Source organism: Ahaetulla prasina, chromosome 2 (assembly GCF_028640845.1).
Source record: "Ahaetulla prasina isolate Xishuangbanna chromosome 2, ASM2864084v1, whole genome shotgun sequence".
NCBI lineage: Eukaryota > Metazoa > Chordata > Lepidosauria > Squamata > Colubridae > Ahaetulla > Ahaetulla prasina.
The window spans coordinates 118,299,942-118,314,978 of NC_080540.1; the positions used below are offsets into that span (position 1 = coordinate 118,299,942).

Consider the following 15,037-nt stretch of genomic DNA (forward strand, 5'->3'; position numbering starts at 1 on the left):
ATAATAGGCAGTTCAGTATTTGGAAACTCCATCTACATTGGCTAATGGAAGGCCTAGGTAGATGTAAGTAAAGAGAGATCATATACTAAGATAGTGCTCCTGAATGTACCTCTTTCTTAAGACTGGCAACCTCTTGAGGACTGTCATTCCCATCTTGGTTTATTTAGTAAAAAGTAGCCTCAAGCAAACATGAAACCAACTAAAGACTAGACAAGGTATATCTTAGAGAGAAGTCCAACCCACACAAGGTAAATTGATTATCCTGAAAGCACTCCAAGTAGGTCACGGGAATGAAGGTTGGAGACCGCAGAAAGTGGAAGAAGCAAGCAAGAATGTGTATTTGTGTGTTTTCTATAACCAGTAGCTTCATTATGCATTAAGACAACCAGAAAAAGTTATTTTAAATTTTTATTTATGAAACACAGCCTCAGGGGCTGACTAGTCAGAAAATAGAAACATCTAATTAAAAAAGCCCCCAGGCTTGAGCTGAGGCTAAAACACCATCTGGGCACTTTGTAAAGATTTCACATTAAGAACCAACATCCTTACATATTGCATAGCGTATCTTTTCAAGAAGATATTCCTTTGAGTTCAGCAGAAGACATGGGATGTGCTCAACCTCCTGTTCCATTCTGGGCTCAGAAAAGCGGCTCCATGAACTCAGGCTACCGGCTTTGTTCTACTGCAAGAGACCAGATGGAAAAAAGCAGTCAGTTACTCAGCCATCCTCTGTAGCCAAGTTAGCTGAATGCTGCCTCTATGGAGCTGCAGGCTTTCCTAGAGTCCAGTTTCAACTCTCCAAGGCTAGGAGAGGGCTGTTCTATTGGGAGTTTAAAGCTGTCCTCTTGTACAATTCAGCAGGCACTGTTGTCAGTGCTTTGCTTAGCCATTAGTTAGGCCTACTTTTGAAGAAGTGAACATGGGAACTTCATCAGTCATATCCTGTCCTTAACAGCCTTCCTTATTGGTAAAAGAGCCACCTGTGCCCCCTCCCCCAATAGTCCCACTTCATGGTTTTCTTTTGCCCATTCCTATCATACATCTGGCCTCCTGAACAAACTGAAGATTTAACTGAGAAAAATAATTGATCTTACATATTTATACAAACACATTTTTCCATATTTCCATTATGAAACATGTAGAACACTGTTTACAGAAGAGTCTTAACTTTCAAACCAGCAACTGATACCTATTCCACCCACAGCTGCTACCGGCTAATTTAAAGATTTATCACTGTTTCCAGCACTCAGTGCACGGGTCTAGCATCCCTCAGTAGGACACAAGTAGCAACACAATTATTCTTCTGTAGAGTTTCTTAAACTATTTTCCCTCAGAACCTCTTTCCACTTTTAAGAATTATTGAGGTCCCCCCAAAAGTTTTTCTATGTTTGTGTTTACTGCATTGAAGATTTAAAATGTGCTGCTACCTCTTCTCACAACTGTTGGATGGAGTTTTAATATATTGTTTTTTTATTTAAAAAATGTTCATTTTTAAGCTGGCAAATAATTTTGATTTTACAGGCCACTGACAGGGTCTTGGGGGACCCCCCTAGGGATCCTAGAACCAACTTTAAGAAACACTGGTCTATAGGATGCCCAGAAACAGAAATGGGTAATTATTCTGCATTGGCTACACTTGTAATTTTCTATCTCTGATCTGCAAAACAACAAAACCCTCTGGTAACAATGTCTCAGTACAATACAGGTAGTCCTCAACTTACGAATACATAGAGTCCAAAATTTCTGTTGCTAAGCAAGACAGCTGCTAAGTGAATTTTGCCCCATTTCACAACTTTTTTTTGCACCAGTTAAGTGATTCACTGCAGATGTTAAGTCAGGCATGTGGCCATTAAGTGAATTCAGCTTCCCCCATTGATTTTCCTTATCAAAAACTGATTGGGAAGGATACAAATGGTGATCACATGATCCCAGGACAGTGTAACTGTCATAAACACATGCTGGCTTCCAAGCACCCAAATTTTGATCATGTGACCATGGGGATGCTGCAATGGTAATAAGTTTGAAAAACAGTCACAAGTCACTTTTTTCAGTGCCATTGTAACTTCGGTCACTAAACAAATGGTTGTAAATTGAGTATTTGTACACCTGGGTTACTGTAATGTATTCTGTTTGGTGTGGCCTTTGAAGATGAACCAGAAAATACAACTAGTCCAAAATGTCAGAGCAGCCGTATTCCTATAAAGCAGGGGTCTCCAAACTTGGCAACATTAAGACTTGTGGACTTCAACTCCCAGAATTCCCTCCTCAGCATGGTTGTCTGAGCAATTTTATGCTATTTTTATTTTGCATGGGTTTATTGTGGGTTATATATTGGGAATCAACATAAGATTTATGGCAGAATAAAATGCAATGAAGAAATGTTTAAATCAGTCAATACATACTATAAGAGGAGATGTCTATCTCTTCTGGGAGCTCAGCTACGTTGACCTCAAAGCGATCCTGTACTTCATTGAGGATTTTGGCATCACCTTCATCTGACACAAAGGTAATCGCCAAGCCTTTCGTACCAAAACGCCCAGCCCGAGCCACCTGCAGAGAGAAGGTTGTATCGAGGATTAAAAGAAGCTCCTCCCCAAACTGAATCCATAATTTCAAAGTTATCCATCAGAGGGATAAATAGTTAGATGCTCTATTAAAATCAGGCAAACTTCATCCAAAATCCAAAAAGAGGCTGGGAATCCACAAAAAAGAGTGGTCAGAAGCCATCCAGAATTTGCAAGCCACCAGCTCTTCATCGAAAGTGGCAAGGTATTAGAACAGAAGGCAATTCTGATTTGCACACACACTCACTCTGTGTAAGTAGGTATCAGAATCCTCAGGCATATCATAGTTGAAAACTATGTTGACTCGCTCTATGTCCATCCCACGGCCAAACAGATTAGTGGCCACCAAGATACGACGCTGGAAGTCTTTGAACTGTTGATACCGAGAGAGCCTAGGAAAAAAAAAGACTTACTTCCTTGAACTATATGATTCCTCTCTAGAGCTGAGTCTAGGCCCAAAGTATTCTTAGGCCCAAAGGACTTAGAACTTGTTATGGTGTTTCTCCGAAAATAAGACTGGACCTTATATTAATTTTTTGCTCCAAAAGACGCATTACGTCTTATTTTCTGGAAAATACTGTACTAAATGAGTCTATTTGGTTGACGATCTTAACCGGGGCTTATTTTTGGGGTAGGATTTATATTATGAGCAACCTGAAAAATGCTAGGGCTTATTTTCTAGTTGGGTCTTATTTTCGGGAAACATGGTAGTACAACACTTGATTTTTTTTTAGCATCAAGACATTGTCCCCCATATTCCATTCTCAAAAGCATAGATACTCCACTTGATGTTCAGGTTTCATAGTCTGATGCTGCTCACCTCTCTTCCTGAGACATGCCTCTGTGTATAGCAATAGCTGGGAAGTTCTGTTCAACCAGAAGTTGGGCTAATGCCATGCAGCGCTGCACAGACTTTACAAATATGACAACCTGCAGGGATGGGGAGAGCAAAAAAGAATTGATCTGGAAGCCCTACAGATTTCCATCAGCCTTCAGTTTCCATTGTGACCATATTCCGCTTCCAACCACAAAAGGTGGAATACCACTTACAAGCCATGGTTGCCAATCCTTTCATACAGACCTGATTGAACTCCAGTACATCCAGCAGGTCAAAAAGTTTGCGGTTTTTCTCTGTGTCCTTCAGCTTTACATAGTATTGCTGCAGACCATGTAGAGTCAGCTTTGTCTCGTCATCTACAAATACCTCCATGGGCTGCAAGAAGTGAACAAACGATTAAAGCAAAATCCTCTTGTGTGCATACATATACACATACATTCATATTAATGTCAAAATACAAAAATTCTGAAATCTACAAAAATAAATTCTGTTCCTACATCTGGCATGTATGATGAAGTAAGCCCTAACCCACAAAAGCTTATGCCTTTTAATAAAATGTGTTAGTTGAAGAGGGAGCTATGGACATCTTCTGATTTTTGCCACCATAGAAAAATGGCCCTCCACTATTTTATTCCTAGGACTATTATGAACACGATGGTCTACACCAGTGGTCCCCAATCTTTGCAGTTTGGAAGACCGGCTTGGGGAGTGGGGCGAGAGGGGAACTGGATCATGCAAGTGGCCAGCTGGTGCACATATGCAGCTCAACTTACAAAAGTGGCAGGCTGGCACGTGTATGTGTGCATGCCGGCCCACCGCTCATGCGGCCTGGTTTTGAATAAGCCATGGCCCAATAATGTGCTGTGGCCCGGGGATTGGAGACCCCTGGTCTAGTTACAGCATTATTCCTTTTGCAGGACTGTACAATAACTCACCTCAACTTCAAGAAATCCATCTGTCAAACAACGGATACAGATTTCTCAGTAATGTCATGAGAGGTTCCTAACTCAATGGGCATTACCATGCGGGGTAAAGTAAAAGAATCTTTTCCAACTAAATAAATGAGCTGGGTAGAATACATTAGCGGGTATTACCTTTTATGACAACCATCATGTAGTGATTGAATTCAGATCTCTTAAACTGCACCCGAATCTGTGCTAGTGACAGGATAGTTACAAGAATATGACCTCACTTCTCCTACGCCTTAAGCAGCTAGCCACTTTCTCTTTACCGGGCTGTATCTCTTAGACTGTAACCCTCAGGGCAAAGTCTGCCCTATGATTTTATTGAATTGTAAACTGCTCTGAGCTCTTTCACTTAAACAGCACAGTACATCCTTCCAACTGAGGACTTCTTTCTAGTTTATCTGTAATGTTGCTAGGAGGAGAGCATACGCGATGACAAATGTATAACAATATAATTATGTAAATTCTGCAATTTACTTACTTCAATCAGATGCCCTGATTTATAATTGTGGTATTTGCATGATTAAGCCACTGACATTTGCTGCTTTCAAGTACCCGCAATCTGCTTCAACCCTCCCCAATTCACCCCAAACAGGATGTTGAGAGGAAACACAAAATTGCCTCAGTGGATTCTATTTTGTCTACTTTGTGTATGTGTTGTGTGCATTGCCCCCACTGGGAGCAAAAGAGGAGACTTAGTGCTTACATCCTGCATGAACTTCCTGCAGACAGGCCGGATCTCCTTACTCAAGGTGGCACTAAACATCATGCACTGCTTTTCAGGGGGAGTCAATCGAAAGATTTCCTGTACATCACGGCGCATGTCTAAAAAAAACATGGATAAGAATAAGAGTTCCCAATAAAAGCAAATTTGAAGTTCGAAGATTCATTAGCTCAACCACTCCTTTCACTATTTCTCACCCTCAATATTTTATTGTAATGGCTGAGAGAACAGAGACACATTAGAGCTCTAACCATTTCCACAGAGAGCTTTCTCAACTCATCTTGCCTCTTCTGATTACAACTTGTAAAAACAAGTGACTTTTTTCTTTGTACCTTTCCATATAAAATTATCAGCCATAGTACAAAAATAAGCAGAATAGTACCAAAAATAATTCCCCATCCACCTTTGACATAGCTTGCTCAGAGTTGTGATTTTTACAAAAGCATTTCAAACAACTAGCACTTGACATCTTTATTCTCCAAAATGCCACCTGGCCGCAAGTAATTAGTCATAATAATGTAATTAGAGGCTAATGTTCAGCTTTCATGTGCTCCCAACTATTCTTTCTTCTCAAAGGAAAAAAGGAACAGATGCAAAAAGAGAACAAGAAGGAGATGAGCTGGGTTGGGGCTGTGACCGAAAACCAAGGAGGCCTTCAGCTGACTGGTAGGAAGGTTTGAAAGAAGAGTAGGTAGGAGTTGAGTCGCAAGTGATTTGCCAAGTAAGAAAAGGAAATAAAGAAGTCTACAAAAAGTACAGTAGAAAGGAAAGGCAGCTCAGTGAAGGAAAGCACAGAACGGATCTGGAAATAAATCTGAGGAGGAAGCAAGAAAGAAAGAAAGGCATACTCTTGGATAATGGAAGTCTTGGGGAAAAGCATCTGGAGAGAATGAGCCCAATCACAAGGACAGTTGAAACAAACAGTTTATTTTCTAAGGCTATGTATTCTACCTCTTGGATAGACCATCTGTCTTTCAGAAATGTTTTAGAAAACATTTCTGTGAAAGTTTGTGAGTAGCTATGTGCACCATAGTAGACATCTTGTGAATGGGTACCCTCTTTTCTTTGATTACTATATAGCCGATAAAGATTTCCCTTCAGGTGTGTTTAAATGCCCTATAGATCATCTCAAACTTTCATCTCAGCATATATGAGATTCTTAACCTGGCATCTTTTGTACATTTTGGCTTACAACTCTTTGAGAATTGCATTACAAATGCTAACGTTAATGCTTGTCATGTTTAGCAATGCAATTCAAACCTTGAAGGCCATCTGATTGCACATAGACGATTTATGGTTTGTACCTGCACACAAAGCTGTCTGTTCCTAGGTTGCACAGAAGAATTAAGCCATTGTTTGTCTGCTTGGACAATCTGGCTGATTGCATTTTGTAGATAAGGAGATTCTGACAGCACAGCAAAAAGAGCTGTAAGCTTGCAATAGCAATATGAAAAATATTTCCAGTTTGAAGAGTTTTGAATTCAAAACAACCCCTTTTCTAAGTTTGACGGAACATAATTTTACCCACTGTGTTGGGTGCTGCTCAGACTATTGCGGAAGCAATTGCAAGCCCAAAGCATTCCAAACATTGTGTTTTTTATATGCTTTTATGTTATGCCAACGTAACAGGCGTTTCCATTTCACTGCTACTTTGTCATAAGGCCCTCTCTTCAGGGCAGGCGATGGGATTCTTTTTGAAAGGTTTCTAATATATATCAGAAAAAGCTGAGAAACTCTCTGCCAACCTCTTCTTTTTTCCTCAGTCATTGTACTTTAATTCCATCCCAACTCACTGAAAGTTGTAGTTTTCAGGTTTTTTAGGTTTTGTCTCATGATTTGCACCCTCACTAACAGCCATCTGTCTATCTGAAAAGCGATAGGGAGTTACTGACACACTCCTTTAAAAAAGCTTCACTTTACTACTAAGCAGGCAATGCACTCTTCCAAGATAATTTGGAAGACATGCTTCAGACTTCATGCAAGCATAGCAACTTGCATTTGTTAAAAAGCAGCTCACTTCTATGAACACCTGAAAATAGCTGCTTAAATGTTGCATTAAATGGACTCATTAAAGCAGCACTTTTTCAGGTTTTCCTAATGTCTGAAAAGGTTTGACTGTTTACTGAATAATAAATAGGTGCTCTGCTCAAATGAAGTTTGAATCATGCACACCAAATCTCTATCTCTGTATCTTGTCCTGTTATTTGGGCATCAGGCCATTTTCTTACAATGGATCAAGAATTCTACACTCTATAAACAATTCCAGTTTTATTTGGACTTCTCCAGCTTACATCCCCTCTCCCTTTCCCCAGGTTCTCTTACCTAGCTGCTCAAGCATCTTGTCACACTCATCCAACACAAAATGCTTCACATTGCGCAGGTTGAGTGTCTTGTTCCGTACCAATGCTAGAGTACGGCCTGGGGTTCCCACAACAATATGCGGACAGTTTTTCCTAAGTACCTCTTCATCTTTCTTGATAGAAAGCCCCCCAAAGAAAACTGATACCTGCAGGAGAATCAGAAATCGCTCAAATGACTCTGCAACACATTATTTATACAATGCAGTAAATAACATTCAAACACAGCCACTTTGGTCTAGCAATAAGGTACCAGGCCAGAAACCAGGAGACCATGAATTCTAGCCAGCTGGGTGACTTTGGGCCACTCAATCTCTCAGCTGTGGAAGGGAAGCAACAGCAAACAACTTCTGAAGAATTTAGTTAATAAAAGTGCAGGGACTAATTTAGGCAGTCACCAGGGATCAACAATAAGTGAAAGGTACAGATGCACAAACACACAGAAACAAATACACAAAGCTCTTGAAAGTTACAATTCATACTAGTTATCTTCTTTCAAAATTGTTGGTCACTTTGAAACAATTAACAGGCACAAGGAGGCCAAGATAAGGTTTTATACAATACTACACAACCCTGTGACCTATTGGATCACTCTTTTGATAGAGTGGTAGTACAACCAGATGTAATTTTCCATAGATTAAAAAAATACTAAAGATTCTAGATATTTTGAAACCCAAAGCAATACTTGCCCCTCACCTTCACACTGGTCATATACTTTGAGAAGCGTTCATATTCTTTACTGATCTGGAATGCCAATTCTCGGGTATGACACATCACTAGCACTGAGACCTAGCAAAATTAAAAGAAATATTGATACAAAACCATCAAAAGGAGGGTTCTTTAGTTGTTTGGATGGGGACGAGCTATTCCTAACTCAATCCTACCCAGAAAGAGTGGTTATGGGTGTTTGAATTACCCAGGCCTGAAGATATTCCATCTTTGACCTTGGATGGAATTGCACTTTTCTCTTCAAGGTTGGCACAGATGTGAGGTCCTCCTAGATTCACAGTCCCTGTTGTGGCAGCTATAGACAAGGAAGCCTTCACAAAATTCATCTAGTGAGACACTTGTGCTTTTTCCTAGATCAAAGGGCCTTTCAGACAGTTGCTCATGCCCATGTCACCTCATGGCTTGAGTACTGCAGTGCTCTCTATGTAGGGCTACTCTTGAAGACCAACCAGAAGCTTCAGATTGTTGTGACAAAAGCAATACTGCATGCTCAAGGCATGTCAATATAATACCTCTGCCTCTCAAGCTACAGTGGTTGATAATTTACTTCCAGGCATGTTGACACTGGTTGTTACCTCCAAGGTCCTACATGACATAGTGGCTAGTTATTTGAAGGACCGCCTATCTCTCATAACATCTACCTGGCCGATTACATCCTTTAGGTTGGCATGCTCCAGTTCCTTTTATGTTTTATTGTAATTTCTTTGACTATAGTGAGCCATCAAAAGCCATTGAGAGTCGGGCGAAATACAAGTTTAATAAATTATTACATGAATAAAAAAGTCTCTGCTTGACTATGAAATAACATTTTGCAACAGCAGACATATGGTTGAAAGCATCTGGAAGTCTAACAGTGTAATTCAAGTTTTATTCCCTTTAAATGTGCAAGAAATTCATGTTAAGAGGTAGAGGTTCAATAGAACCTCCTCATACACACACCTCAGAGATAAAGCTACTAAAACACCTCAAATGGAATCAGACTATGAATTGGGATTGCTAAGAAAGGGCACACTGAAGCTAATTCAACTGCTTGTCAGGAAACCAAAAGCAGTATCTCCATTAATATTCCTTTTGGTGTTCCTTTTGGTGTTGATGCCCAGAATCATTGCTAAAGAAATCACTCATGGAAGCAGCTGAATCACATTTACAAGACTCCTACCATCTTCTAAAGTATTTAGCTTTCTGTTAACAAACTCTTTCCCAACATCCTTTACATACCTGCCCATCCAGTGGCTCAATCTGCTGCAGAGTAGCCAATACAAAAACAGCAGTTTTGCCCATGCCCGATTTGGCTTGACAAAGTACATCCATGCCTAGAATTGCCTGAGGAATGCATTCATGTTGTACTGATAGGGGAAGAAGAAAAAATAATTACACAAGAGTCACTGGGGGTATGAAAATATTTCATTTATATGTAGAACTCCAAAAAGTCTTGATCCCAGCTTCTCTTTTTTCATATAATATCCTTGGAGATTTAAGTATCCTACATACATATCCCATAAGAAAATAATACTGTTTTCAGACCACTGGCATTTAATCCATGCATCACTTTGAATTACAAGACAAATGTAACAGATCGTAAGGAACTTTGATGTGGATTAGCCATTCCATAGTAGACTTTTACTGCAAATCCCTAACCTTTTCCCTTAGATATAAGATCCTACTCTATATAATAAAGGGAGCTCAGGTGTTAACAGGATTTCAGTTAATTGGCTGAAAAATTATGTCTCTTGTGCCAGATTGAATTTTGATCTTGCTTCAAAGATGATATAGTTTTGTGAAATTTATTTGATCTCTTTCAGAACTCCTAAAGCATGTGATTGTTTTTTCACATATATTGAATAACATTAAAATATGTTAATAAGAAGTAAAAGAAGCAAGCATCAGATTTGCTATTTGTTCACTTATACTCTCTTTATATATTGGTGGGCCCCACAATTAAGTTCCGGTAACATTCTAAGATATGTAAATTAAAAAAAATTAAAAAAAATTAAAAAATACTTTCTCACAGAATTGTAATAATCTTCAATATGATTATTCGCAGAGCTCCCCATCGGATCATCATCATAATGGCTGTGCTAGACTCAACATTGATAACAATTAAAACCAAACCATCCCACCCCTGCACCCTGCAGCCCCCAGCTCTCACCCTGCACCGCGTAGCACCACTGGCAGTTGCTTCCCGGTGGGTGAACTGGGCTGATTGATGAGGGGGCCCAAGGGCCTTGGCTCAGCTCCTACCTTCTGATGGATGTTCAAAGCCACAATCCACAATGGCACGAAGTAATTCTGGCTTCAGCAGGAAATCTCGGAAGCCAGAACTGTGAATGGAGACATAAGAGCCCTTCACATCCTTTTTAGCAGGGGGAGGAGTTGCATCTATCACTCCTTGAGGCTCTTCATCATCTTCATAATCCAGCAACTCATTCTCCACATCCTGCTCAGCCATATCCTTCAGGGAAAGCAAAAAGCACAGGACATCTGCAATACATTGATGGATGACAACTAAATCCAGGATAAGGGAGACCAAAACTAAAACGGAACTATAGATATACTTGGAGGTAACGATTAATAGACTCCAGCTTGAAGTTGTTTATACACATCAATTCTGAGCAAATCCTACTAATAGGATTTGCAAAACTTCCCAAAATCTTGAAGTTGTAATTTCCAAACAACTTTGAGTATCAGCATCACTCATTTTTCCATCCTCGGCCATTATTTTTCAAATCATATGTCATTTTTTAAAAAACTACATGCGATATCGTAAGTCTTTTTCGCATACATCCTACCAAAACCATGTTACCATGTATTTATTATAGTAGATATGTCCTTTCCCCCTTAATACAAACTTTTCATGTCATAGAAGTTGTTGTAAAAATAATCTAAAATAGAGGACAAGGAATTGACAACATTCTGACTAAGTGATCTGGCGTTCTCATCAGGCCATAGAACATATTAACAACGTATCTTATCTTTCAAAAAAGTATTCAATGATCAATGACAAAATTATAGTGCTGTAGTTGTAATCTCATCCCTGTTATATTGACTGTATTTATAAAGGTTAACATCAATCTCTTTTCTATATACTTTTATCCATCATTCTTCATGGATTTTCGAAGAACGCTATGCAGACATTGCTTGTTTTAGTACAGTCTGAATTTAAATCAAGAATAAAAATATTGTGCTCCTGCATTTACTTGTTTCTCATTAACCTTAGGAAAACTCATTTTCAGTGTCAATTCTTTTAATTAATATTTCATTTGTCAAGGAGCAGAAAAGATAAGTCACAGATTAATCATAATGAGGCTTCCATCAATCCTAAAGAGAAAGGGCTAGGTAATTTGCTCATCATTCAAGAGGACTTTTGCGTAAAGTCTCCATTAAGAAATACAAACATTGACTGACAGTCAGTCTTAATGGCTGGTCCCCAATTTTAACCAACTCTTTCACATGGAGCCAAGACAGCCTATCGGCTAATTTCCATAGGTTTTATTTACAGTTACATATCCATTAATGCAAAGCCATTTTGGTGTAGTGATTAAAGCCATCAGACTAAAAACTAGGAGATTGTGTATTCTAGTACAGTTCTAGGCAGGAAGCCAGCTGGGTGACATTGGGCTAGATTCTCCCTCAGTCCTAGGAGAAAGACAATGGAAAATCACTTCCAAAAATGTTGCCAAGAGAACTTCACGGACTTGTTCCTCTAATAAGCATTGACATTACTCAGGCGTTCACCCACGCACACAAACTGAAGTAGACAGGATTAAACAAATTGTGTTTTAAAAAATGGTTCACAATATGCCCTTGAGAAGGAGCATCTCCTAGATTCATGTGGCTCCCTCCCTTAAGTTCTTTCGAAAATTGCCAAAAACTTTGTTCTCCCAGGCTATTGGAACAGGGTTACTGGAACAGACTCCCTTTTGTTTTGTTGATTTGATTTGTTTGGGTATCCTGCTCTTCCAGTCAATTATATTTTCTGTATGTTGGTTTTTTAGTTGTAAACCACCCAAAATAATTTGGGAGTTAGGTAGCCTATAAAGATACTTCTGACTTCCCTAACCGAAAGACTTCCTGATATACTGGACATTAGCCTCACATCTCCCTGTTGGTAGAGTGGGACTTGGCATTGAGAAGACAAACCAAGGGGTTCAAAGCATAAAGTGACTACATTATATGAAACAGCCGTTTGTTGAAGTTGTGAATGCTCCAACACTGGAAATTTTTAAGAAAATGTTGGATAGCCATTTGTCTGAAATGGTGTAGGGTTTCCTGCCTCGGCAGGGGGTTGGACTAGAAGACCTCCAAGGTCCCTTCGAACTCTGTTATTATGTTATGTTATGTTTGTTTGTTTGAGGCAAAAGAGCGTAGTGGTTGAGATGCAGCATTCGGAAAACCTAGGTCCAAATTCACCACCACCATTTATGATGAGTCTAGGCCACTCGTTTATCTCTCAGGGTTATTATTGTGGGAAATAATTGAATGCTGTATGTATCTCCCCTTGAGAAGAAAAGGTGAGGTGAACATCTAATAAATAAGGTTTGGCACTCAATAAAGCAAACAGAAAAATGAAGAAAATTAGCAAAGATGAAATATTTCCAGTACTACTGGAAAGGAAACACTGTGTGTATGTGTGTGTGTATATGCATATTAAAATAGCATGACGTGACCTTTCGCTTATAGGAAAACTTACAACAGAAACTTAATAATACCCTGTCTATTTTTAATTCACCTTGATTGGGTGAATGACTTCGTCGGAGGACCCTATGGAAGTGGCTGCTAAAAGCGGGGAGGAAAGCGCAGGCTTCAGGGACTTGGTTGGCGGCGGAAGATGGAGCCGAGAGCTGAAAGCGGAACGTCGCCACGAGTTCGCCCAGCCGCGGGGCTCCTACCCGGCCGACGAGCTCCGAAACCAGGCGGCGGCTTCAAGCTTACGGCGCCCAGCGTCCACCTCTCCTTCCGCGCCGCTTTCCTTGGGGAGAGGCGGACAGGCAGGCCGAGCCTTTTGCTCTCCATGATAAAAGGGGGGGGAGGAGGAAGGTTGTGCCCGGACACCAGCAGGGTAAAGTACACCGTTTGATCGGCCAGTTACGGAGTGTGCAGCCGAAACCACGAACACCAAGCCGGTGCCTCTTCCGCCACCGGCCGCTGGAATGACAGCCATAAGCCGAGGAGCCCCACGCCTGGCTCTCTCCTGCCCGTAGGGGCTTCCACGCCGCTTCCCTCCCGCCTCACGGTGCGTCTCACCTGCCCACGTCCAGCTCGAGAGCTCCTGCTTTGACCGCCGAACGCTCGCCCCACGCCAATTGGAACAGGGCGGATTGAGGAAGGACGTCCTTTCCCTTCTAATTGGCCATCGTCAAATAAAGTCCCGCCTCCCCACGAAAGGGGGAAGGAAACCGTCGGCTCCTAGGCCTGCCAATCCAACGCCCTTGCTTAATGATTGTATTGGAAGGATGCGTGCCGGCGCCTTCCGGTCTTTCAAGGGTTACGGAGAAAGAAAAATGGCCGCCGAGAGTGGGAAAGACAAGTTGGGGCTGCTGAAGTTTCTCTAGCGAGTGTATGGTGGTAAAAAGGCAGGAGGAACTGATCGCCATTTTGGATGCGGGCAGTCCTCGAGTGCTTTTATAAGAATTGGTTTTCCTTAGTATTATTCGTAAATAATAATTACTAATGTAACTATGTAAGAACCCGAACTGTTTCGAGGAAAGATGGGATTGCAAAAGATAGGCAATCATAAAGAACGGAATGCGTTTGAATGGCTTTCTGTTAACTGCGATTGATGCAAGACAGCGGGCTAGCAGCTTTGAGATAAATTAAAACCTGGACTTGTAATGCTTACCTTTTAAATAAAGTAGAAGCGTTTCAGGTTTATAACCCTAAACTCCTCAAGCTCTCCAAAATAATGCAGAACTTCCAGGAGCATCTATTTCCCCGCCAGACAAACTCACAAGTCTTGCACAGGACCGGAATAGAATAGAATAGAATAGAATTTTATTGGCCAAGTGTGATTGGACACACAAGGAATTTGTCTTGGTGCATATGCTCTCAGTGTACATAAAAGAAAAGATACGTTCATCAAGGTACAACATTTACAACACAATTGATGGTCAATATATCAATATAAATCATAAGGATTGCCAGCAACAAGTTATAGTCATACAGACATAAGTGGAAAGTGAAAAATATTTGGGTTCCCCGCAGATTCCGGACCTCCACGGGAACCGGTTCTATTCTTGTAGCTGTTCGAGGCTAAGATTCTTAAAACAGCCCCATTCAGCCAAATGCATTAAATAAGGGGCGTGCATAAGAGCACAAACGTGCCTACCGTTCCTGTCCTATTGTTATCTTTCGTTATATCCAATTAATATAGTTATTACATACTCATATATGCTTATATATTGTATAATTATTTCATGCTTATATATACTGTGTGACAAAATAAATAAATAAATAAAATAAAATTTAGAATATACTCCAGATAACCACATCTTGACCAGAGCCAAACTTGCCAGATTCACCAGCCATACAGACAGCTAGATGTAGGAATACAATATAGATTACTGGTATGTCTGCTGTATTGTTTTGGATAAAAACACATATGTTTTTGAAAATGGCAAACACCCACTTCTCAACCAGCCAATTTGTACAAACATAGACTGATGCTATCAGATTCAATCTTCTAGCTGTCCCCAGTGAAACCTGGTAATGGGTAGCATTTTTTAAAGAGCCGGATCATCCAGCTCGCTAATCATGCAGAAGTGTACCTTGCTTCAATAAGACTCAAAATATCCTTGAGTACCTTGTCCTGCTGCTTCTTAAGGAAAATTGATGTGTGGTGTTTTGCATGGACCAAAATGTGT

The 15,037-nt window shown here is 40.4% G+C and overlaps 1 protein-coding gene across 5 annotated transcripts; it reads right to left on the minus strand.

Moving 5' to 3' along the window:
• Positions 1-395: 395 nt before the first annotated feature.
• DDX39A (DExD-box helicase 39A) lies at positions 396-13,523 on the minus strand. 5 transcript variants are annotated; one of them, XM_058170715.1, is made up of 11 exons: positions 13,422-13,523; positions 10,419-10,658; positions 9,396-9,523; positions 8,145-8,237; positions 7,414-7,597; positions 5,074-5,192; positions 3,646-3,777; positions 3,385-3,494; positions 2,812-2,956; positions 2,403-2,550; positions 396-682 (listed from the first exon to the last, which is right to left on the minus strand). In XM_058170715.1, the coding sequence occupies exons 2-11, from the start codon at positions 10,624-10,626 to the stop codon at positions 666-668; spliced, it is 1,284 nt and encodes a 427-aa protein (XP_058026698.1). In that variant the 5' UTR covers positions 10,627-10,658; positions 13,422-13,523; the 3' UTR covers positions 396-665. The 5 variants fall into 5 exon arrangements, with proteins under 5 accessions (XP_058026698.1, XP_058026699.1, XP_058026701.1 ...); XM_058170716.1 differs by having other exon boundaries at positions 10,419-10,629; positions 13,422-13,519; XM_058170718.1 differs by lacking the exon at positions 13,422-13,523 and adding an exon at positions 12,907-13,405.
• Between the last annotated feature and the right edge of the window lie 1,514 nt (positions 13,524-15,037).

What these genes read in the sequence shown, in the direction of transcription:
- DDX39A (XM_058170715.1), bottom strand. Translation starts at nt 10,626, where the DNA reads ATGGCTGAGCAGGATGTGGAGAATGAGTTGCTGGATTATGAAGATGAT. An exon ending in GCAGGAAGTTCATGCAGGAT is followed by an intron (nt 3,778 to 5,073) that starts GTAAGCACTAAG and finishes CACTTCTTGCAG; the next exon opens with CCCATGGAGGTATTTGTAGA. An exon ending in ATGTACTGGAGTTCAATCAG is followed by an intron (nt 3,495 to 3,645) that starts GTCTGTATGAAA and finishes CCATCCCTGCAG; the next exon opens with GTTGTCATATTTGTAAAGTC.